This window comes from Ascidiella aspersa, chromosome 2 (genome assembly GCF_963924565.1).
Source record: "Ascidiella aspersa chromosome 2, kaAscAspe10.2, whole genome shotgun sequence".
Taxonomy (NCBI): Eukaryota; Metazoa; Chordata; class Ascidiacea; order Phlebobranchia; family Ascidiidae; genus Ascidiella; species Ascidiella aspersa.
Genome location: NC_139448.1, coordinates 12,154,489 through 12,178,956, shown reverse-complemented (window position 1 = coordinate 12,178,956; position 24,468 = coordinate 12,154,489). Strand labels below are relative to the sequence as shown.

Here is a 24,468-nt window from a genome sequence, read left to right as displayed (position 1 = left end):
TTAAAGTGAAAAGAAAAGCTCTTCCAGCATTTTATGAAGGAAAGTTTTTCGTGCTGCTCCACGCTTGGGTATTTTTTATGAGACAATCAGTTTACAGGAGCATTTCTGCTTTCAGAGGTGTCTTCTCAGGGCATTTTGTATATTTTAACACACTTTTCAATTGTTATACCTCTATCTTGGCAATAAATCTTGTGAAAGTTTGCCGCCTGTGTCTGGTACGTAATATTACGAATAGTTAACCCAGTTATTCAGACAATTATAAACAAATTCCCTGTTTTTAAGAATCTTTTGGATCTGAATGCTTCCATGCAAATTTACTAATATGGCGGTAAACAAGCATGACTAGCCCCGGAAACTTTAAATAATGAAAGTCATATCCCAATAGAACCTGTACAAAATTTTCTACTCGTTTCCGTGAAAAACGTCTCTTTTTTTCATAATCGCTCGACTATTTTGAGGGACCGTTGCATACTCCTGAATTGCAGATGCTTGATCGTAAACTATTACTAAATTGCCAGGAAAAACATTACGATTTCAAAGAAATGGATGTAATCGTTATATAGACGAATGACTGGGTCAATTGTTCGTAAGACTAGATAAAACAGGCAAAATATTATTTCTACAAAGGGGTGTTGTCCGCCTTAATTTGCTCAAACGCACGCCAAGTTGCGCAAACACAACCCTAAAAACAAGTCCTTGCATTACTGACCCGTCGTACGCCCCGCTGACGATTCTCTTGTTGTCAAACCTGATGCAGCGTACCAGCTCCTCGTGGCCTTCAAGAACGCGTAAGCAGGCGCCAACCTCGATGTCCCACAACCTGTAAATGAAGAGATTTAGCATTTCGGCAAAATAGAAAGAGTATTGGGTAGACTTGGTCACTATGATATGCCGAAGTCTCGATAACATGCTAAATTTACACTTGGACTTCTTTTTTACTGACACCTACACTATAAACAAAAAGGTAAAAAATGCTCACCTTCTACAGATGTGCATTTCAACTCTGGCCCTACCGCCAAGGGGTGGAACCAGCTGCCTAAATGGACACTGGTTGTCCGAGGACCTAGTCCAAAGACACTTTAGTTATTCCCGGCTTACTCAATAGGTAGATGGGAAGAATACTATCACTTCGCATTCACGCCTTACCTATATTTGACTTTGTTTTTGTTGTGCAGAAAATCGAGCTCTGTGTCCGGGACATCCCTTAGGTATTTCGGGCAGATGAATAAAATCCAAAAGTTTCCAGGGTTTGAATTGAACTGAATAACGTTTTTGTCAGGTTGTTATGTTTTCCTAAGTTTTGGCATGACAATCACTTGGCGTGCTCTTTAATTTGTACTTAGTAAGTTCCATTTAAAACATTGTTCAAAACAGGAGTTTACAAACATAGTCGAAGATGACTGTTTAAAATTGTGTTTAAAATTAGGTTTTGTATAAACTTGTATACAAATCCGAATGATTGTTCTAAAATTCCTAAGTATTGGCAATCGGTAGACGTGGCCTATGGTCTATAGAAGGGCGTCCGACGCGCGCGACAGCACATTTGAAAAACGAATACCACGTTACATTGAATAGATAGAACGGTTTCCCCGTAAAGCGCATTGAATAGGAGAGACAGTAAAGGCCGGTTCGCATGCTGGATTCTTCGAAAGCGACAGGCTCCGTTTTTAAACGAGCGTTTGGTCCATTTCGCACTGCTAACGAGTTTTCAATGCGCAGCAAACTTTTATTGTAAAGATCCTTTCGTCGTGTCGTTTTACCGCTGCTAATGTAACAGGATGAAAACGTTATCAGGCTGATTTTGCACTGGACAAAACACTGGGCACTGTGGACAGAATTGGCCAAGCGACGACTGAAGGACGTGGAAAGGAAATCGGCGCCTTTCCAACGCGCAAATAAGCTTGTAATTATCGGGGAAAAGAGAAAGCTTTCCGCTTCGCGTTGAGTTCTAATGACGATGGCAAGTGGTGCTTTTAGCCTCAAGTAAAATCGTGGTGACATAGAAACATGACGTCATTGAAATGGGAGAGAAAGAGAAGTGTCCAAATCGAGACAGTGGTGGAGACAGATTAGCAACAAGTGCTGGTTGCTTCTGACCAACTTACGTGAAACGAGTACATTTAAGAGTTACTGGTAGCACACTCGGTTAAATGTTAGGCAACACGTCTCTAGCCTAATGCCTTAAAACAGTGATTGTTAACAACCTTTTCGCGGCGACCAAATACTAATGGCGTGAGCATAAGAACGAAGCTTTGGCAACCAAATTCTCTTCATTGAACCTTTTGTAAGCTTAAAGTGAACACAACACTTCTTTTTGCTCAAAACCAATTTCTAAAAATCTTACCCATTAAATCAAACGGCGACCCAACTTTCGGTTAGGGTTAAGGAACACAACCCTCAAACAATTAGTAAAACGAAAACAAATATTTTTATAAAAGCGACGTAAAATACTTACGCCAAGGAACAACTTTGAACAAAAAAAAAACATCTTAAAAAAATATGCTCAAAAAGCTAACGAAGTAAATAGTCTTTTCACTGAGTTGACGAGTGAATTTTTATACGTCAAGTGTGAAACACAAATAAACTCAAACATCAGCGCGCAAAAAGCGGCAAACAAAAAAAAACATCGTCCAGATAACGGGAAGTTTGGTTTCGAGGCAGTTGCCCGAAGCGCATTTATCCGCAACGGAAAGTGCAACAAACAAAACTTGTCGGATCAAGTTAACGCGGTCACCGACCATCAACGGCAAATAGCGATTGCGAAAGTTCAAACACAAAGACCTCGGAGGCCGATGGTTAATGGCGCGATCGGTATGCCGAGACAGTTTACCAGTTGACTTTTCTGAGGTGGGAACACATCACGCAATAATATGACCGACGCTTGTAGAAGTTACCTCGTAAACACTTGGTGAAAACCAAACAAACCTTTGGCAAACTATTTGGCCGCTTTACTTTCAGTGACTCTTTTAAATCCTGGTCACTCAGTTTTAAACCCAATTTCGTTTTGTTTTTTCTCTATTTTTTACATGGGTGTTCAAATCATCGGAGCGCATTTTAGTTCAGTTTTCCTGACAGATTCCGCCTTCTCTCTGGGACAACGTACTGGCCCTTGTGCACACAAAAGCCGTGGGAGGGAAGGGCCGGGAGAGATGTCGTATTTACCATACACTCAAGGCGCGGAAGTGCGAAATCCAACACGGCAACAGTACATTGACGGTTCCGCGCTTACCAAGCGAGAAAGGACCGGTTTGTGGTGACCTGGCTGAAAGGAAGGACTCTTTCTCTGGTATAAAACGCCGGGCGCTATTTATTACCCTCACATCTGTGTTTTTGCCACCCTTTTCATTTCACGGGGTACGCTTTGAAAGTTAGTCAGTTCATCTTTTTCAGGGGTGGGCAACTTACGGCCCTTTCCTCGTATATTTTTTGGCTATTTTAACCACGTAAAAGCAATATTTTTGCGCTTTGCGTAAATCTTGTTCCCCATGGAATGTAAATTGCAAAATACCCTAGTTCTATCCCCAGTGATTAACTGTCGTTGCGGTTATAACAAGATGCGTAAAGTCTACGCAGTTAAAATTTAACGGCCCGCAGAGACCGTTCTGAGTTTTGTTTGGCACGCGACTAGAAAAAGTTGCTATCCCCTCGCTTAGGACCAGGTGAAATGAACGCGACGGCTGACTTTTAAAGCGGGAAGTGTAAGCTGATACGCTTAACGCTTTCTCCTGGCTCAAACTACAGCGGAGAGAAATTCCTCGAGGTGTATGCGTTTAAAGTTACAAATATTTCCACAGCGACAAATATTTGCCCTACATGGCACCAGTTTTTTTCATTGATTACCTATGGCTGCCTGAGCTTTACGTAAATTTAACCGCAAAAAAAAATCCAGAAAAAAAAATAAGTAAATCAAGAAAAACAATTTTATCCAGATACCACACTAATGTTGCTGGTTATAGAGTTGCATAAAAGCAGCAACAGCAACTTACATCGCGATACTACGTTAGACCCAACTAATTACTGCCATATTTAAAACAATAACATACAAGATACATTTTGTGTTGAGATCAATATACTACCTTGGTTGCCCATTTGATTTTTTTCATTTCAAGAGGGTCCAAGGCAAAAGAGATTTATGGCACATTATTCATCATTGTGTTGATAACCAGAAATTCCCAAGCCCGATTGCATGTGTTAGAATCAATATCGATATATTGGTAATTTCGTATCAGGATTAAACAGCGTTATATCCGGGAAAATCCAAAACACCAGCGCACAAACGCAGTGCGTATATTGATTCTGTGGAAATGTACAGCGCCAGAACAGGCAACATAAACATAAGGGATTTTCGACCGAAACCTTAGATTTTTTTTATAAGTTTGTTTATTTGGGATTGGTGAAAGAGCCTTATGTTTAACGCGCAAAACTTTTAAACAAGTATTGACTTATAATATTATTGCTTTTATTATTAATTTTAAGACATACACCAAGCTCACAGAACGACACATTCCATTTTACTTTGAAAATCCGCTAACCCTTTGCCAGTAGCAACAACAACTCGAAACGACCAATAGTATCCCAGAAAAAAAAATAATAACCAGCACCTTTGAACAAAATCAATCACCTAAAAAGTTCTGGTTAAGTTGGGTTACCTTATTGTGTTGTCTGACGAGCCGCTGACCACGAGGCGGTCTCTGTATTGTAGGCAAGCAATTCCGCGCTTGTGTCCGTTCAGCGTTCGCACGAACTCGCATGACGAGGTGTTCCAAACCTAAAAAACGCATCATTTTTTTAAAACTTATTTTGGGAAGTTTAAACAACCAAGTGCGTAAACCTCAAACTCGGCCAAGTCGACTTAACTGGCGAAGCGCGGCTCGCATTCTAACGTTTAATGTCCACTTCACGGAAAAAAGTGTCAACTTCTTTGCGATCAAGGAAATGCCTAGCCTTGAAAAATCGTGAATTATGTAGCCACCAGCTTTGAATAGCTCCTACCAAATGAAGTTAGGAGTAAGTACAATAGTCGGCCAGTTTACCGCATTATGTCAAAGCAGGTAGGTATTTTCTCCGCCTTTGGTAAGTAGACACGTGAATGGGCCAAATGATTATGGCACAAAAAACAATTAAAACTGCGACGCCTAACAAGGCAAACTAGCTGTTAAGCGCAATTTTTCGCCCAAAATTTTTGCACAATATTAGTGCCAGATCACGAAACGCAGACAGCAACCATTCCTCTTAAAGTTGCGCTACAAGAAAAAAATATATATATCACATTTAAATAGGAGGTATATATAAGAGGGGAACGAGCAAAGCAACACTTAACGGTTGATGCGGACGTGTGATAACGGAAAAGTTTTTGCTATGTTTCTGGCTAATGTATTATTCTAGCGTGGATTTTCCAATATAAAACAGTCAATAGTCAAAATTGAAGTCAGAGTATAATAGAAGATGTACAATGGGGCGACGACAATAAGGCAAATTGAAACTTCTGCGACGTCAATAGACGCCAATGTGTGTAAAATGCCGACTCGATGGAGACAAAAAATCCAGCTGTCAACACTGAGGATGTAGTTTGTGAACATCACTCGACTAGTCTTACTAAAGACACGCATTCTCCGCGGTTACATTGGAGAAAATGGCTACAAGGCGAGAAACTGATGTTGATTGTTTGTTAAAGGCAGACCCTCCACTACTGTATCTGAGAAAATTTTAAACGTTCTAAATGGCAGGAGGTCCTGGTGGTGGTTTTAAACACGTGCGAGATTTAACGATCAACTCTTACGTTGTGAAACATTTTTATCAGTCCATTTTTTTATATGTCAAGGCTCTGTTTGTATAATTTCTTTTTTTGAGATTTTATGTCAGGAGTATGACATTATGACGATATTTCAGGTTACGTTAACACCTTTTGTTACGTTTTGTGCGTAAAATGGTCGTAAAACAATTGTAAAAGTGTGTTTTCTTGAGAGAAGAGATATTTAAATGCCGACAGCCGACGCCAATACAGGAAGAAGGAAAAACGGCGGCACAGAAACAACAATAGTAAAATTGTGGCAATGGAAAAGGCCTCGGTTCTGGAAAAACGGCGATCGATCAACAAAATGGGAGAGTGACAGGCCGCTTTACTGAGAACGCATCCAGTCAATTGCATGTTTGTTGACTCGCAGTCTACGCAGCTTTAGTTGGGAGGAGAGACTGGGTTTGCGTGTTGTATCAGGACACGTTCGTTTAACACGCTTTAGCAATCGAATTTGGTCGGAATGTGGAAAAGATAATTATTTAATGTTGTATTGTAGAAAGAATGTCGCCTGCCTTTGTTTTGTTCAGGTCAAACCAGTGCTTTTATATATTTCAAGATTTTACGTGGCGGACACCATGTTATTGTTTCAATGGCTGACAGTCACTTGCAATAAATATAACTTTAACGGTCAAATGATAAAATAAAAGACTACCGGCAGAATGGACGGCGACCACACCTTTGACCAACTTATTTATTGCCAATTGATAACGCTTGTTTGCAGAAAATTTGGACAAAGATAATTGAAGCAAGTTTTACCCAACCACTAAACAGTTTCAGATTCCTTTTATAAGCTCAATACTCTTCTTAAGGAGATTCTGATGTTTCAGTGCCTTAACAAGTGCGATGGTAACGTAAAATGTTAATTCCATGTTAAGTTGTTTTCAAAACGTAGACTTGATTCGCACGTTACAAGTACAATGAACTGCCAAGGAGTAATACGCGCAGAGTTTAATTCCAAGACGCATACGTTTTACTTACTCCCATAAACCAAAGTTAACAGTTTTATGCGACCGAATAAAGTGCGGCTTCTAAATACAAAGTGCTGCATGCCAAGTTTACCAACATTTTACCAGACGAATGCCCTTACTTAGGCGTAGGCCGACCACGTTTTACAGCCAAAAGTGGGTACAAACTGCTTTTCCTAACATATACATGTCATGAACATGACGGAAACAACGTCCAACAGTGGAAACAGCGGGCCCAAGACACCGACGTAATAAGCAAACAGAACAAAAGTTACCACAATAGGCGCGACATATGATCCGCAACAACCCGTTGGCAGCAACAAAGGTTCTTCTCACCTTGATGGTTCGGTCTCCCGACGCCGACACGATGTACTTGTCGTCGAAGTCAACCACGTTTACTGCGGCCCGATGTCCGACCAGCACCCGGCGCATGTTGATCTCCTTGGGTGCTACCATGTCCCACACAGCTATCGAGCGGTCCTGCGAGACAGATAACAGATTTAATAGGGTTTGGATTGAAAATATCCGCTTTTATTGGGGCTGTGCATCAGAAATGCGACAGGTCCAGCTTTTAGGGAATGTTTGTGGAAGAAGATGTATTTTTTGACATACGTGGCTATATTAAATTTAGAGCACTCCATATTGTGAACTGCAAATTTCGAATACACATCAATCGTTTAAAACTTTCTGAAATTTAAAATCTCGTAGAGATGTTGCTGGCGTTTTATTGTACCTAATGTTTTTACTGGTACCGCTTTATAAACGTATGTATGCTGTAAAGTTATCCAACGCAGATGCACTCTGATCAGTTGCAAGAAGCGACCGGATATAAAGCGTTTTTCTACCAAATAATTATAAAAGTAATTTAACAAATCATGAAAGTAATTTAACAAGTTAACCTCGTCTTAAATAAAAAAGGTCTTGTTTGATAAAAAGCAATAGGTTGTTTTTTGTCAAGATTTTGGTGAGCCTATGTAGACCAACTCCTTTTTTTGAATTTGATAAATAATTAAATATTAAACCGCTATTTATTTTTAAATTTCCTTGTTTAAAGTATTAATATTAATGGAGTGCTGCATTGTTTAAACTAGAAAGCAAAATGGGTCGTTAACTAATAGGTTTGGGATCACTGCCATACATGGGACAGACATGTCGTTTCAGGATTTTTGTTTAATGTCGAATCAGCTGATCAATGATCGTTATGCAGATGGCCATTATCGATTTCTGTGTTACGTAAAACAAAGCCGCATAACACAAAACCTGCCGTACACAACTTGGTTGTTATAAGTGGACAAAAAAACTTCAAGGCGACTTTCTATAGGGTTAGGCTTGGTAAATGCGTGACAGGGACAGTTTTCTCCTTCGTCTCAAATTTATCGTGGTAAGGTAAATCAAACATTGGTAAATACCATATTTGTTTGCCCTGACACTCCTGACAGCCATATTGGTTTGCCCCGGCAGTTTAAATTAAAGTGCTACCGTTGGACATTTTATATTAATGTTGTTAAAACACATGTAAATTTTCGCATCATCCTGGCCTTAGGTCAAAGTAGGGTACTAATACAAGAAGTAAAAAAGTACAAGCCGATTTTGAATTCAGAAGCGTATTATCGAGTAACATCCGGACAGGCAAATTAACAAAAAGGAGCTTTTCGAATAGGGTTTTAGTTTGAGGTAATTGGTCAGTTTTTGATTTTACTTAAGAATGTTAAGCTTTAATTATATCGAGAGTCGATGCAAGCTATAGACGGCTACTAATATAAGTGGTAAAAAAGTACAACTCGATTTTGAACTCAGAACCGTATTATCGAGTAACATCCGGACAGGCAAACGAACGAAAAGAGTGTTTTAGCTTTAGGTAATTGGTCAGATATTGGTTTTCGTTTTTTAGGCATTTTAAACACTAACCAGAGAGCTTAGTTTAACGCAAACTATAGACGTGGGCGCTCGGCATCGATCGGGTTCCTAACAATAGCCCGGGACGCGAAGAATGATCGACGCGAGGTCGCCTATTGTTTTTAGAAACTCCCACAGGGCGGCTGGACGTGCGTCGTTTCGTTCCGTCCCTCTCGCCGAAATGACGACGACGGCGGCAAGGCTAACACGAACGTTGCGTCAGTGAGGCATGAAACGCGTGACGCGACGCTACTCTGGTCGGTGGCGGCTTTTACGAAGCAGTTTTACGAAGTGCAGCTGATGCTTCCGAACTAGGGTTTTTTGCGATAAAAACAACTTGAGATGGCCGATGTTACCGGGTCAAATGCGATAAAAGATGGCAGCATCGGTACTCGTCCGATACTAAGGTGGAATCGGTGCTAATCCGATATCATTTTTTTAGGCATTTCAGCTATGGTGCGATCAAACGCGTCATTTTCTACCCTAAAAATTATTCACTTTAAAAATAAGAAAGCTAATTTTTTTAACGTTAAACATTTAACTTTACTAATTCATGATTTTGACTTAATTAACCACGGTAATGACGTCATTGGCATCGGATCGGAGAGACGTACATTTGCCTAAAATATCATCGGATCGTATAAAATTAAAACTTTTTGACGTTTCCAAATAAAACTGACAATGGTATATACATTTTTAGTGAAAGATTTTGGAAAGAAATAAATTATAACAAAACCGCGCGAGATTTTAAAAAGCGACAGTAGAGCGGCGAACGTAAGGTCCAGCATTTTTTCGTTTAACGCCGGACTTTTTAATAATGTGCAACAACAGCGATATCAAACTATTGAGCAACGTTAGCCACGAGTAAAAACTTTTTTGTTTCGTTAATGGACTCGAATACCCTCTTTCAAAATGGTAACAAAATATGTAACCGGCAATCAATTAATTCTAAAACAACATAAGACAAAGTAATTTCCATTCATATTTGATTTCTAAATCATAAAATATGAGCAAATGATTTAATGTAGCAGGTGGTTAAAAATAGTAGGTTTTTTATTGATAAAACTTTTTGTCGAACAATAAAAACCTTTAGGTGTAATTAAACACAGTTTTAAAACCGCTGTCCTTACGGACGAAAACTAATAAAAAAAATAGGTTAAAAAATGTCAGAATTGCGGTCGCGTAGGCTGACAATTTCCAATCACCTTGGAACATGTGACCATGAGGCCGGCGTCGAAGCGGAGATGAAGCACCGCCTCACAATGGTGGACGAGCGTGTTCACCATCTCTCCTGTGTTGACGTCCCACACCCTGAAAACGCAATAAATATCGTGGTTAAAAAAAATGATCGTTAGTCTTCAACAACCACATAAGGCACGCAGGGATTACACTGCGAAAACATGACGTTCATAAGATGGTAAAATTGACTACTGCCTTGGACCAGTCAACCAAACAAAACAGTAACAAAATGGAAAATAACGCTTCAACAGCGTCCAAACTGTACGGATAAAAAAAGGACAATGCTTGAAATTAAGAATGAAGGTGGTGTGCATTATGTGGTCTGTAAATTTTCAATCATCCCACTCATAGACGCCGACCTCTGTTTATAACAGGGTTGCTGAAAATTCCGCCAAATATGACTTCATGTGGAGTAAGATATATTTATCATTTGGTATCCAACAATTTCATTACTGGTATTTTATGAAACGACCCCCAATGATGCAATCGGTCATGGGATAATAATGTTTCTTTAGAATTTATGCAGAAATTGCGCCAAAAAATTGCACGTATCGACCGAAATATAAATATACAGTGTGTTACGGGCAGATTTATCATTGTTTTTATCAACTACGCCGTGCTTTTGTTTTTATCAACTACGCCGTGCTTTTGTTTTTATCAGCTACGCCGTGCTTTTGGCGATGCAAGAAATCCAGCCGACCTTTGTCCGAAGAATTAACAGCAGCGGTTTCACCAGACTGACACCGGCTGTGCATTAAAACCGCATCAGCTTTATTAACATTCGCCGCGAACGATTTATCGACGTGAAATGCTCATACACATGTGTGGAAATCCGATCTGATGGCGATTAGTGTCACCGGAATATCTAAATTTGCCGCGATCGAGTATTTCTGTTGTAAATTTCTATTTATCATCAGGACACGAAGGAGTTATGGAAACACTGCTAGAATGTGAGCCGAAGATTATCGTTTGACACTATAAAGCAGTGGTTCTCAAACTGTTTTAGCTTGCGGTACACTAAAAAAATCCTAAATATTTCGTGACACACTTTTAACAGAACAACAACATGGTAACTTTTGAAATCGCTCTTAACACACGACAAACTATATTAAATGTATCAATATTATTAATTTCTAATGGATAGTGCGTATTTAAGTCTAAAATACCTGCGTGTATAGCTATTAGTAATATAAATAACTTATTTTCCAAAATTACAAAAAGTTTCGCGACACTTGGCAATCTCTCGAGGCACACAGTTGGAGAATGCTAGAAAGTCTAGGTAAAAACTGCTAGAAAATCTAGGTAAAAGTAGATTGCGTTGCTTGGTTATTTAGAATAAAGTGTGGTTATTTTCATTGCCAAAACATAACTTGGTTTACCACGACTGCCCACATTTCTGTATCGAGTTTTGATTAACTCTGAATTATAAAACTTGTAAAGACTGGAAATTGTTTAACTTGTAAGGATATTTTTCACAAATATGGCCGTGTGCTAAAAACACAAACCGACCAGTCAATGTTGGCCAAAGGCTTCACAAGCAACGAAAAGCAACCGCGCCTAAACAAAATAACATTCACATCCATATTGGATGTTATCCACATATTTTTCTTGCCCGAAAAAAGGGTCAAAGCTGTTAGACTGAAAGAATGATCAGAAGGTCCTAAAATTGCCCAATTAATGTTCTCGGCAGACGACAAAGTTGTTGCTAATTGACTAAATGTATCACTTGGACGTTAGTAAGTGAGTGACTTTGTCAACACGAAGGGAAACATCGTTAAGTATTTTGCAAAGGATTTTTCAACTACATTGGATGCGTGCTATCGCAGTACTTCCCGAGTGAAATGCGGTCGTAGCCAGGACGACTGTGTCCCACACTGTACTCCCTTTAAATCGTGGCCCAGCGCTTCAAAAAGGCATGTCTTTCCCACAAGATCTATTCAATTGAATTCAACAATATTGGCCCCATGCCTGCATTTCAACATTCTTTACACAGCAAACCACATACTGAAGTTTTTTTTATAAAACTAAACGCCTTCTTGCTTGTAACATACTAAAATTTGTTTATCAAACAGTTTTTTATCTTAAACACTTTTAGGAGTGCTACAGGACAGAATAAACATTTTCCTCACAAACATAAACCTACAGTAGGAGAGAGTTGCGGAATAGCCGTAGCTCCTTACAACGGGGTAGTTTATTTAATGCATAGCGGCGTGCGCGTAAAATATAACGTAAACATGATGCTTTTAATTTGCGCGGCCCGTAATCCGATTCACTTTCGGCCGGCAGCTCGTTCGCGCGCACGCATTAGCAGGATTTCACTAATTGACAGGGAGCTGGTATTACGCGGGGCCGGCGGCTATTTTACGACGAGGCTGTTTCTAGGTTATCGGGAAATATCTTTCGGGTATTCGGCGTCGAATGTCGCACCGACACGAAATTACGGCTTCGGGGAAATGGTCGTGACAGAGAATACCTAGTCGGGCGTCGGAATGCGTAGAATGCAAAATCAAAACTTTAACAAAACAAAAAAGCAGACGTTTATGGACCTTTCATAACAATTTCGCAGAAAAAGTGGCGAGTTTGTTTTGAATAGCAAAACCCACATCTGATTAAACCAGCGTTTTTTATTTTTTTTTTAGCTCGCAGAACACTTTCTACAATACAACAACAAAAACTTCACAATCATCCTATTTTATTATTTTCGCAACCTTTTTGTGACATTGTTATCAGTTATCTAATTAATAGAGCACAGGCACAAACGGGAAAAAGCACTGGGCGCCTGCTTATAATAGAAAAAGGTTATTTTTCAATTTCCAAAGTTTCTGTGCACACTAAAGAACCTCTTTAAAACTGGTATGCCGCAAAAGAAAATTTTCAAAAACACTGCCCTGTTTTTCGAATTAGTTAGATTTTGAAATCAAACAAGTAAGTGCTGTTTTCGGCCAGGTTAGGAGGGAAATCACCGGACCGGAAACGATTGCGTACCTGACTGTGGAATCAGACGAGCCGGTGATGATGACGCGTTCGTCATATTGTAGACACAGGACGGAACCGGTGTGGCCTGTCAGCACCTGCGCATAAGACAACAACAAATCAGCCGCTGTAATGTGGACTGTAGGGTCTGTAGGGGTGCTGTATAGTTGCCAGTATAGGTAGTAGGTAGGCAATTGTAACTTTAAAGTTTAAAAACAACTCTTAGCGTTTTATATTACCCCTTGATTGATAGAGTAAGCCTATACAAATGTTCATTTCCGCATTTTAAGACTTGCTTCTGAGATGCAGCAGCAGCAGAAATCACATTGAAATGTGTTGTCTGTTACTTTACTCAACAAAACGCAAGACAACCACAAATTAGCCGCTGTAATGTGGACTGTAGGGGTGCTGTATAGTTGCCAGTCGGTAGGCAATTGTAGCTTTTAAGTTTAAAACAACTGTTGGCGTTTCTTGGGTTAGATTTTTAAATCTTTGAGCCGGTTAGATTAATTAAATCTTTTATATGTTACAATCTCAACTAGGTTTGTAGGTTTAATTTGGATCGGTGCTGATGCACGATACAAAGTGGTAGTACATTACTAAACTAGTATTTTACATTCTGTCATAGTTTGAGTTCAACGCAGCGTAAAATACCCTAAAGATTAAACGTCATACAAAATAGTAAATTAATAGTCGAAGTTAACTATAATCTTTGTAATCTCGAACAAATTTTAGCTTAAAGACAGCAAAATTATTTGACATATTTGAATATTATTAGGTTATTTTACGGGGGTAATGACAATATTTCGTAATTTTTCAAAACAAAGTGCGCATCGGTTTTGAAATAAAATACAAAGTGTCAAATACTTCCAATCCCAACACTGAAACGTACAAGGTTGACAACCTTGTCTGCCTACAGCAGTGACACAGCATTGCTCGAGTCGAGTCCACACATTAAGTAGTTTGAGAGGGTAAAGGCACTCGAACCCAAAACCGCAATGTTTTGCTTAGGCGCACACGAATAGCGACGTTGGCGTTTTTGTTTCAGCCGACGGCTTACTGGAGAGTGTACTCCACCATACGACAGAATCGCAGTTTAAATTACAGTTTCGGCAGCTATCCGCCAAAACAACAGTTCCAAGATACTATGTAAACACTTGAACTGCGACTTAAAAACTGGCTGGAATCACTAATATCCTAGGCAAGTATACACATTAAGCCTGTAGCAGGGGCGTTTCGATGGCTTACTGGAGAGTGTACTCCACCATACGACAGAATCGCAGTTTAAATTGCAGTCTCGGCAGCTATCCGCCAAAACAACAGTTCCAGGATACTATGTAAACACGTAAACGGCAATTTTAAAAATGGCTTTAACCACGAATATCCCCGGCGAGTAAACACGAAGCCAGTAGCAGGGGCGTTAGCACTTACCTTGGTGTTGTCAAGCGACTTTCGGTCCCATAGCTTGATGGTGTTGTCGCGCAGGCCGGATACGATCTTCTGGTCGTCGTACTGCAGGCAATACACGCCCTTGCTGTTGTCGCTGTGGCACATGATGCGCTTCAGGTGATGGCGACCGCATCGCCAGTTGGACTCGATTTTCTGCAGGAAACACGCAAGGTTACCAAACGGCAGCGAAGGTATTTGGAGGCTGCTGGGTAGAAATTACAACTTTGAACGCAACAGACAGACACCAAATTTATGTAAACTGGCTTTTAGTACTGTTATCACAGCTGCTTTGAAAACGACAAGTTTTAATAAAGGCGTTTCTGGTTTCGGTCGATTTTAGGTCAATTTATTCAGTGTTCGGATGGGGAAAGAGAAAACAGACAGTATTTGTGTGTAGTTTGTTTGAAATATAGGTACACTGTGCACGGATCTTTAATGTGGCCTGATAACCAATGTCAAAGCCAAACAGGTCGAGTTAATCGACATCATATTGATAACTACGTTTCGATACGCACTTGTATCATCATCAGCTAATATGATTATAATAAAAGTGCGTATGAAAAAGTCTTTATCCGATGAAGTCGATTTTTAGCTTCGAAATTTATAACTGTTAAATTGTTTAAACTGTCCTATGTTATTTGTTTTGGTTGTTTTCACAGGTCGAAGATTGGTTGGGTAAGGCTATAAATCATAAGTCTTAAAAATCTTGCGCAATAAAAACGACACAGTAACAATTAATTATCGGTAAAAAACGTCGTTAGGGTTCGGTCACGCTGCTTACAGACGCAGATCAGTTGTAAATCTATTAATAGGCAACAACGCGGTGCATCGCAGTTTAAATCCCCGAATAAAAAACAACAACGGAACAACAACGGAACAGCAAAACACAGCACCTGAGAACCGTAAGCCTTGCACCCGCAATAGTTCTACGAAACGCGTTGCCCAACGGCGGGCGCAGAAAGATTGCACAAAGGTGATAGCGTTTCACTCGGCGTCATTAGTCAACTGCGCGTCAGAGGCACGGACGATATATCAAGCTGGGCGCCGAAATACAACTTCCCTGCGCAACTTGCCAGGAGGAATTATTAGGTCGTTTTCGGGGTTGCATGGCTGCGTCGCGAACAGCGCACATGACATAGTGACCGTGAAGCGCTTTGTTCTGAGGCGGACGGAAGGAACAGTCAGTTGGCCGTGCTTAACGGTTTCAGCGAAGGGTCTACTCCAGTGTTTCTTAACCTTTTTTAATTGGGGGCGCACCTAGAGACGTATGAAAACGTGGCGGCGCACCTTACGAGCGAAGCGAGCGCGAAATTTTTGAGGTGTACCGATATTTCTCTTAAATTGCATGCAATTTTTGTTATATGGGTTTATAATTATATATCTTTAAAGTGGTTTCCAGACTTTGAGACTAAAAACGTTATTTTGTCCATTAAAGTCTTATTTCGATTAGTTTTGGACTTATTTCGACATTTATTTCGTTTTTCCTTTTGCTCGCGGCGCACCTAGCAGCCTTCCATGGCGCACCGGTTGAGAAACGCTGGTCTACTCTATGGGGTCGGGTAAACTGCAACATCCTTATTGCAAATAGTCGGTATACACTACAAGATCCCTAATGATAAACGAACGTATATACTTTTATACTTTTAAGTAAAAACGATTCTGTGTTTTCCCCGAGCCAACATTCGGGGTTTATTTGACGTAAAACAGAATGTATTTTGATTAATGGCCAGACTGCTTTGTCACATGCAAATTTTCAGAAAACGTGTGACGTCCCAAGTTATGATAGAGAAAAAAATCGCTGTGTGTCTGGGATATAACCATTTGTTTCAACTTCATAAAACCATTATAAAGTTCAAAAGGGTCCCACTAAAAACAATTGGTGCCTCCTGATTAACCTCGTTAAGACCAACAGGGGTTTTCCAAGTAATCTAAACAATAATAGTCTGTGCCATAAATATTTTCAGAGGGCGATTGGAAAAATCGATTAACGCTTCAGGAATCGGGGAATTTTATAGTTGTAAGTATGACGTCTCTAAAAGAGCCAAAGCAAAACGGAAACTTCTGTAAACAACTTACATAGCGTGCGTTTTAATTTTACGAAAAGGATTGGTATAACGACTATAACGTCCATTCACGTAATGAAATCTAGTCAGAATCAAAAATACCAAATCGATACGGTTGAATAAATCGACGACATGGCACGCCGACTATTTCCAACAGTGTCAAAATTATCACCTAGCACCTGAAAATGGGCAAGGTAGCACTGAATACCGGACTGATTCGGGGTTTGGGAGTTTGGAAACACAGTGGAAAGTTTAAACACTAAGCCGTTTCAAATTCTACGGTTCCTGGCAGCTCCTTGCCAAAACATGGCAATGTAGTTGGAACTCAATTTTGCCGCGGAATGCGAGTTCCCTTGAACAGAATAAATTGAAGTAAAGTCATCTACAGCTTCGGGTTCAAAATTGCCTTAAATCAATACTACCAAACTTTGAGTAGGCTCCGCCAAAAGCAAATAGAATAAATAACCTTTATTTTTCGCAGTTCGACACATTTGGCAGCTTGGCGCTTTGCCAACAGGAAAATAAATCTTTAAAATTCAAACAAAAATTCTCACAGACTAGCCAAATACGGACGGACACTGTCTCTATGGCCCGCCTAATTGCGAACAGCGTTTCCAAGCACCTTGCGATTGGGTCTGGGATACTTACACGTTCTGACCGACTAAGTGGTCGGCAAATTGCCGCCCAGCAAGTCAGTGGCCCTGCTAATTCGCCAAATTACGGGGCTTAACGGGCGTGGGACGTATACGGCCAGCTTACACCGACATTGTCGTTTCCCCTTTTTTACCCTGTCTTAGTGCAACGGCAACGGAGTGTTGAAAAGGGCTGGCTAAAAGCAAACAGCTTTTGAAGCAACCATGTAAACTGGACAAGGGATGGAAAAAAGCGTAGGAGTGAGGCTGAAAATTTAGGTTGAGAGCTTCATACGCAAACTGACCTATGGTTTGTACGAGCTACTGTAAAGCTCTATTTCGTATAGTTCCCACACAAGAGTGTTTACTTTGTGGCATATGGCAAATCACAAAAAGCTCCCTAAGTCGTACTTTCCCTAAATATACTTTTTTAGAAACTTGTTTTCACATCGGGTATGCTTTAAACAGCAAACAGCCTCGTTTGTAAATAGCGTGGTTTGATTTGGTATTTGGAACAACGAGCTGGTTACGGCAATATGACTTGAATGAATTGGCGGCTATAATGGGAAGGCTTGTTTTAACAAGCAGAGCACAAAGTGTTCCTACCTCGATATCGGCGATGATCGTCGGGTAGAGACGGCGGAAAAACGAGTCTGGTACTTCTTCGTTAGGCTTGCCCATGAAAAGGTACTGGCCCCTGTAAACAAGTCAAGCACAAAACGTTAGGGTTGGACTAGAAACTACTTCTAGATAGATAGTATTGAGTAAGCGCCCTAAACATGGTAGAACAATACAGGATCGGGTTGGTTTGCATTGCTCACCGGTGCCATGCATTATATATAGGTCAGTCGGGGTCTTTCTGGTGTTGTGACTGATTAGGTAAACTTGGAAACGGCATGAATTCACTGAATTATTGATCGCTGGGAGATTGTACCTTCTGTGCAATGCAACAGGTATATGGGGGTTCTTTCTGGCTAGAAAGCTGCTTTATCTTGGCAGTTTTTAACAGACTGGTCAAGAACAACAATTACATGGATGAAAAAAACATTTTACAAATTGCATTTTTGTAAATAGTTGGTAAATTAGGTAAAAAATGCCCTACCTAAGCAAGTTTTAGTAACAAACTTTAAATTTCAGTTACACTACATACATGACATATGCTGTTTATTGAAAAACCTATGTATAAACAACAAATTGACTTACCAGCCCATTCTTTCGGCAAGGCCTTTCCAAAGGCTGTCGGTGGAGACGTTACGTTCGATAAGTCGCTTCCACAAGTGTCCGTCCTGTATGACCCGGTACCACTCTCGACATACAAGTTCAGCAGCACCCAGCGACCGGGCATCCAAGTAGGTTAAAATATTTTCGGCAATGTGTGAGAGGCCACGACCTGACAAACAAAGAAGAATGGGTACTGAAAATATGAATAGTTCACATCATTCCTACCAGCATTTTTGCTGAGTGGTTTACTGCACATGGTGTTACATTAAAAGAAATTGAAACAGCACACTTCAAGCATTTACAAATGAAAAAAAAGCTTATTTAATTGTTCACCAAATGCTGTATAAAAAATTTCAACAGGTCCACCAGGAAACGATGGGAGATCGCGCGGGTGCATGGCTGACAAAACTGGGGTGATTGGGTGCACCAAAGGTCATAAGTGCAGCCCCCTAATCCTATGCAGCAATTTGCACCCCACTAATGTAGCATAAAAATGTGGTGCATGTTTCAATTTTTAAGGTGCAGGTTTAATCTGTTGAAAAACTCGTAGGTGCATTTTGGCATACTTTCCACAGTGTTGGCAATACGCAAAATGTTGTCAAAAAAAAAAAAATTGATCTTCAAGAACCCTTGAACAACAATAATGCCACGGTGCTGCACCACGATGTTGAGAACCACTGGTCTACAGTGAATAGAAAACTATTTGAATGCTTTATTGATTTAAAAAGTTTTTGGTAGAATGTATAACAATTTTTTATGTGTTGGTCTAAAACATCTTTGATTCACTATCAGAATATCTAAAATAAAAAAATAGCTTTTAGGGGGGGGACAGGGCGTGAATTATTAAAATCATACATCATATAATCACAAAATGGTATCATAGGATAAAAACTATCCTCTGGGCATAAATGGTAATGAACAAAAATGAATATCATATTTTAGAAACACTAAAGACATTTCGGAAAACTTACTTATCGGCTGCACAATTACAAAATAATGAGTTTTATACCAAGTTGTATATTTGGGGTTCTATGAAGAACCAGGATAATTATCCAGATTCTTAAAAAAAATTCTAACTGCTTTAGAGCAGGGTTTCCCAAACTTTTTTGGACCACAGACCACTATTTGTAAATCTGTTTTTTCGCGGACCGCAATACAAAGCAAAAAATAAATAAAACCAAATTTTATAAATTTACAAAACTGACAACATCAATGGGACGGATGGGATTGTTTCGTTAACGCAAAGCACGAAAATTTTTCCGACTTACATAGTTAAAATAGTCAAAAATGGACTCGTATCTAGTTTGTCAAAAAGGCTGCGGGTCGGATAAATTACATTAGCGGGCCGTAGGTTGGCAAGCCCTGCTGTACAACGTATATATACAGTATGTATAACTTTTTAATTTGTTGTCATATCGCCACAGACCACCTGTGCAGTCATCGCGGACCACCAATGGTCCGCGGGCCACAGTTTGGAAAACCCTGCTTTAGAGAGTACAAAACTTCATGTTTCAGTAGATTTTAATCACACACTAGAGCAGGTAGGCTTTTTTAACTGCCACCTTTCAAAAACCTGCATGGTATTGAAAATTGTTGAAATACAGATGGCATGCCTAATAGGTCTGTCACTAAAGCACGAGTAACAACCCATGACAACCAATTAAAAGTATTTGCTGCTTAGCAAGATGGTGTTATACAAAATAAAATTATCTGGTAAACAACAGAATTTCTGTATGTGAGTAGGCTAGGCACTATACCTCTTTATAGGGTAACCAGGTGGCACTATATAAATATAAAGTGCTACCTGATTACCCTATTTAGAATTAGACAAATGCTGCAAAGATTTGTATACTTCTCTAGGGTCACATAAAGCTATAAATCTACATCTAAAAACTATAGAGGCAAAAATTAATCAAGAAAACAACACAAACAGTTACATATGGTTCTTATCTGTCTTCTGTCTACATAAAGTTTCGTATATTCAACCATATATTTATATTTGCATCCTAACAGTTTGCGCAGAACTAAAGTGGTTAATAAAACATATTTCTAAAAATAGCAAAAATTCTTACCAGGCAAGGCAGTAATAAAATCACGTTGCAACATAGGCTTCAAAAAGGCATTTACTTGTCCATGCTGGTAATGGCACATTCGAAGTATCAGGTGTTGGACAAAATCAACCTGACAAGGTAAATGTAATTAATTAGTCATGCTTCCAGGTTAATTATTAAATGGCCCAGCATCACGAAAAAAGCCCCTTTTGACAAAAGACAAAGGGGGCTTGTTTAATTATACCAAACTCAAGTAACCTGAAAATGGAAAAATTCCTTCACAGCAAAAATATTTGAATTATTTTAATAAAAAACCAACAAATGATAACTCGAATATTTGAGAAATCAGTTCAATATGGACTTTAATATGTTAGTATTATGTACTATTTATTTTTATATATTTGCAGTATATATATAAGCAGCTATGAAAACAGAATAATCCATTTATTGATTGGTAATAAGGATTGCTCAAAAATTAAATAGTGCATAAAAAAGTCTTTACTTGAGACTTTGGTTGGTTGATTACACAGAATTTTCACAAACCATATTAACATTATGTCATAGGTAACTTGTTATGGCATTACAAAAATAAAGAGCAGTATTGTAACCACAAAAGCTTTTAAAAGAAGTCGCGGCCCAAAATTATGTAACCCCATTGGTGATAATTAAACAACAATATTTTTTGTTAACAGTGTTTAACTTCAAGCTTAAAGTAATTTGGTAAAATTTGCAATTTGTAGCACACAAAGCGAATGAGATTGGGTTCAGTGTGATAGTAATGCCATTAAATTATAAAAAAATAATTGCTAAATCTCAGTCAGTTGCACCTGTTCTTGCTCGGACCAGGTGTCGAAGTGCTTGGTGCAAGCATCGCGCTCTGTCTTGTATGATTCACTTAAAGTCTCTTGATTTTTCCTGAATTTGTTTGGCAGCGTTGTTTGTATGTGGCCATAGCTGTCATCGATGATTGGCGTCTCTGACTCGATTTGGCTCAAGTGGGAGTTGCGCGTGTTCAGGAGGGGGTTTTGTGAGATCACAGATACGGTGACAGGGTGATGTTGCATGGGATTGTACGACATGTTGGGGGGTGGTGACACTTCGTTGTTGTCAATGGCGATAGAAACAGGAATGCCCTGGAAATTCTGCACATTGTATACATGCTCGATTTTGAACAAAATAGATATTCTATAGCAAGCAATATTTACGAGAAGCTTGGTAGGGAGCTGTTGTCATAAACATCTTTTTATAGTAGCAAATTAATGCATTTTGTGTGTGGACAGTACTTTATATGACAAACTACTGAAACTATTTCTATATAAACAGCATTTGTGTAATGTTAATAGTTGCCAACAGGATGTAAAGTTCTAAAATACAGTGTACAAGACCAAGAAGTTAAAATAAACTATATCAATGTTTAAAAAAGTTAATGAAACCTAAATATTTATATAAAGAATTGGGTAATGTAACACAACCCAAGCCTAAACTAGCATGGGTAAAAACGTTTTTCGCTAACTGTTGAAACAGTAGGAGGGTTTGTGAAACTGAAAGTTCATGAATATTTCAGGAGATTGGACACTTTGGGCACCACACTTTTATTTAGGAGAAAATGCTAGCTTATCACTGACAGCTTAGCAAAACACATTGTTTTATTATACTGCAGGTTGACAATTGTTGTAATTTGAATAGGGTCATTTATTTTGTTTGTATTGAAAACAAAGAACTTCTTAACTAAGCTAGAAAAAATGATTTAAATTTTACTACATAGTGGCGAGGTAAGCACAGGGAGCAATACATCTTTCCTTAAAAGGGGTAAAAGACAAAGCAAAATTAGCTTCAATACTATAGTATATAATTGCTAGTTTGTGGTTCAACTAATATTAAAACAACACAGTTTTAAAAGGGCTCATCAATAAAGGCATATGGCGCCATCAAAGGAGCAATAGGTTCAACCGCTGCCCTAAATTATAGGTATGATTGAATAGTACTTGGCCTGGTTGCTAACCCATCTATAGTGACTTACAATGGGGCCCTGGGCAGTAAGTACTTTCGTTGCCATTTTACAAGGATTTACTAGTGAGAAATTGTACTTTGAATGTAAAATAGACCTCTGCCAGAATTAAATTCATCTTAGTTTAAGTTGTTAAACAAACCAGTGCTATACCTCATCACATCACAGGACTGAATTCTTAAAGTTGAATGAAAAGTTATTGATTTACAGTATTTATAATTGTTATACCATTATGTTGGTAGTATGAAAACCCCAAAATATCTTCAAACTTTTGTAAACATCCATACTTTGACAAATTTAATAGGCTGGTATAAAAAAGTAAATGCACGAAAAAAGTGTATGCAATTAGTGTACTTTGACAGCACATTTTAACAACAGCCTGGTTTGACAGCAACAGGACAGATGTTTTTAATTGCCAATAAAGCAAGAAATAAATCAATAGGCAACATGTGGTCTGACCAGCGGTAAACTAGGGGTGGACATTTTAGAAGGTACTAAGCATAATGAAGAAGCCCAATATAAATTACAACTGCCATTAAATGTGATTTGTGGCATAGATTGCTTGCTTAGCAGACTTCAGTTTGTTTCAATCAATGAACTCACCATCACATTAAAAATGGATATAAAATATTAAAATTGACCTTTATTCATAATTTTAAAATAAAATGTACCTAAAAACATATGTTTATAAAGACATTTTTGTGGAAATGTGTTTTTCCATAATAACATAAACTTTGTACAGTAAAGAATTAAGCTAAAAAACGATTGTTAAAGCATACAACCACCAATGATGCTAAAAGCAGACTTGGGATACTTTTGTATAATTATGTATTTATTTATTCTGGACAAAAAGTATGCCTGAATTTAACAGTTGTGCACAAAATAAAATTAACTTCATTTGGAAACCAAGGGAATAGTGATTAGGTGATAAAAGACACTGGTTTGTTTTAGCTTATCTAGTGTTGGTGACATACTTGTAGATTGAGTGTTGACGAAATGTTGTCCTCCATAGCTTCATCGTTTGACGAGTCGTCGTTATGAGGAATATTCATAGGATCAGCATTAATTTCCATGTGTTGTGGTGAAACATTCGCCTACAATAACCCAAAAATCAATAGGAGTTATATAAGACTTACATGCAGCTTGACTGACTTCTGTAGTTTTTTTAACGGCTACCAATAAAATATAGCAAATGAATGTTTAAATCTTTTTAAATTATATTACCTCTCTGTTTTCCACAATGTCTTCATCAAAAATGCAATCATCTGTGTCACTGTCCATTTTTTTGTTTTATAAATCACTTGGGTTTGAAGTAATTCCACAAAGGTAACAGGCAATGGCAGTGGAATCACCAAACGATCAATAAATATGAATGTAAATATATAGATATATATATTATAATATAATAAAGCACAAAAAAGAATAACCAAGCTTTGTTTTCACACCTTAAAGAGTAGAAAAAGAAAGTTTGTATTGGCACTTTTAAGAAGTTTACAGTAATTTATGAAAATACACAAAATTTAACTCTAAAATTCAAATAACGTGACACATAGTTTACTGTTTTTTCGTACTGGTCTAGAATCGTACAACTTTTTATAACAAAAACGCAACAAGTTGTATGGGAAAATGAATATATGAATAATAATAATTGAACCGCACAAGCTCACACACTAACCCAAATAATGTCAGCAATATAAATCATCAAACGACAAGTGGGATGAGTTTAAACCAGTGCCTTATTTTGATTTGGTGACTAAGTTTAAAGAGCACCATTTGTGATTCTTCTGGCTAGTACATACAGCAGCCCTACACTAATTTAAAGTTTTCTAAAAATCCAGTTATCGAGTATACTATCACGTTAATTTACAAGCTGACAAAGACAAAATGTGACATTTCGGGTTTACATAACTACAGCTAAAAATCAGCGAAGAAACAAAAGCAAACTTCCATCACATTTACAAGATATTCTCCTTTCTGAACAGCACTGATGGTAGTAGGCAAACTCTAGCAAAATAACGGCCAACTGACTGTAAAATCTAGGGCCAAGCAGCCGAAATCGACAGATTCCTCGACCCAGACAAAGGTAAAACGGCTGAGGATATTGTGTGTGCGGCGCGACCGGCGTTGAATACCGATCGGCTTGTTGGAAGGATTCTTCTAAAAAGTGGGTGTGT

The 24,468-nt window shown here is 38.7% G+C and overlaps 1 protein-coding gene across 2 annotated transcripts in view; it reads right to left on the bottom strand.

Annotated features, from left to right (window-relative positions):
* The window catches only part of LOC146163710 (uncharacterized), a 28,189-nt gene extending 4,458 nt beyond the window's left edge, over positions 1–23,731 (bottom strand). The window contains exons 1-12 of one of the 2 annotated variants that reach the window (XM_083382528.1): positions 23,519–23,731; positions 23,269–23,388; positions 21,114–21,428; positions 20,308–20,416; positions 18,218–18,404; positions 17,621–17,711; positions 14,302–14,472; positions 12,883–12,968; positions 9,864–9,969; positions 7,099–7,242; positions 4,650–4,768; positions 710–820 (exon numbers count right to left, since the gene is read on the bottom strand). In XM_083382528.1, the coding sequence (XP_083238654.1) occupies positions 710–820; positions 4,650–4,768; positions 7,099–7,242; positions 9,864–9,969; positions 12,883–12,968; positions 14,302–14,472; positions 17,621–17,711; positions 18,218–18,404; positions 20,308–20,416; positions 21,114–21,428; positions 23,269–23,388; positions 23,519–23,575 (1,616 nt within the window). In that variant the 5' untranslated portion in view covers positions 23,576–23,731. The remainder of the gene's footprint in view (positions 1–709; positions 821–4,649; positions 4,769–7,098; positions 7,243–9,863; positions 9,970–12,882; positions 12,969–14,301; positions 14,473–17,620; positions 17,712–18,217; positions 18,405–20,307; positions 20,417–21,113; positions 21,429–23,268; positions 23,389–23,518) is intronic. The other variant, XM_083382529.1, reaches the window with a different exon arrangement.
* Between the last annotated feature and the right edge of the window lie 737 nt (positions 23,732–24,468).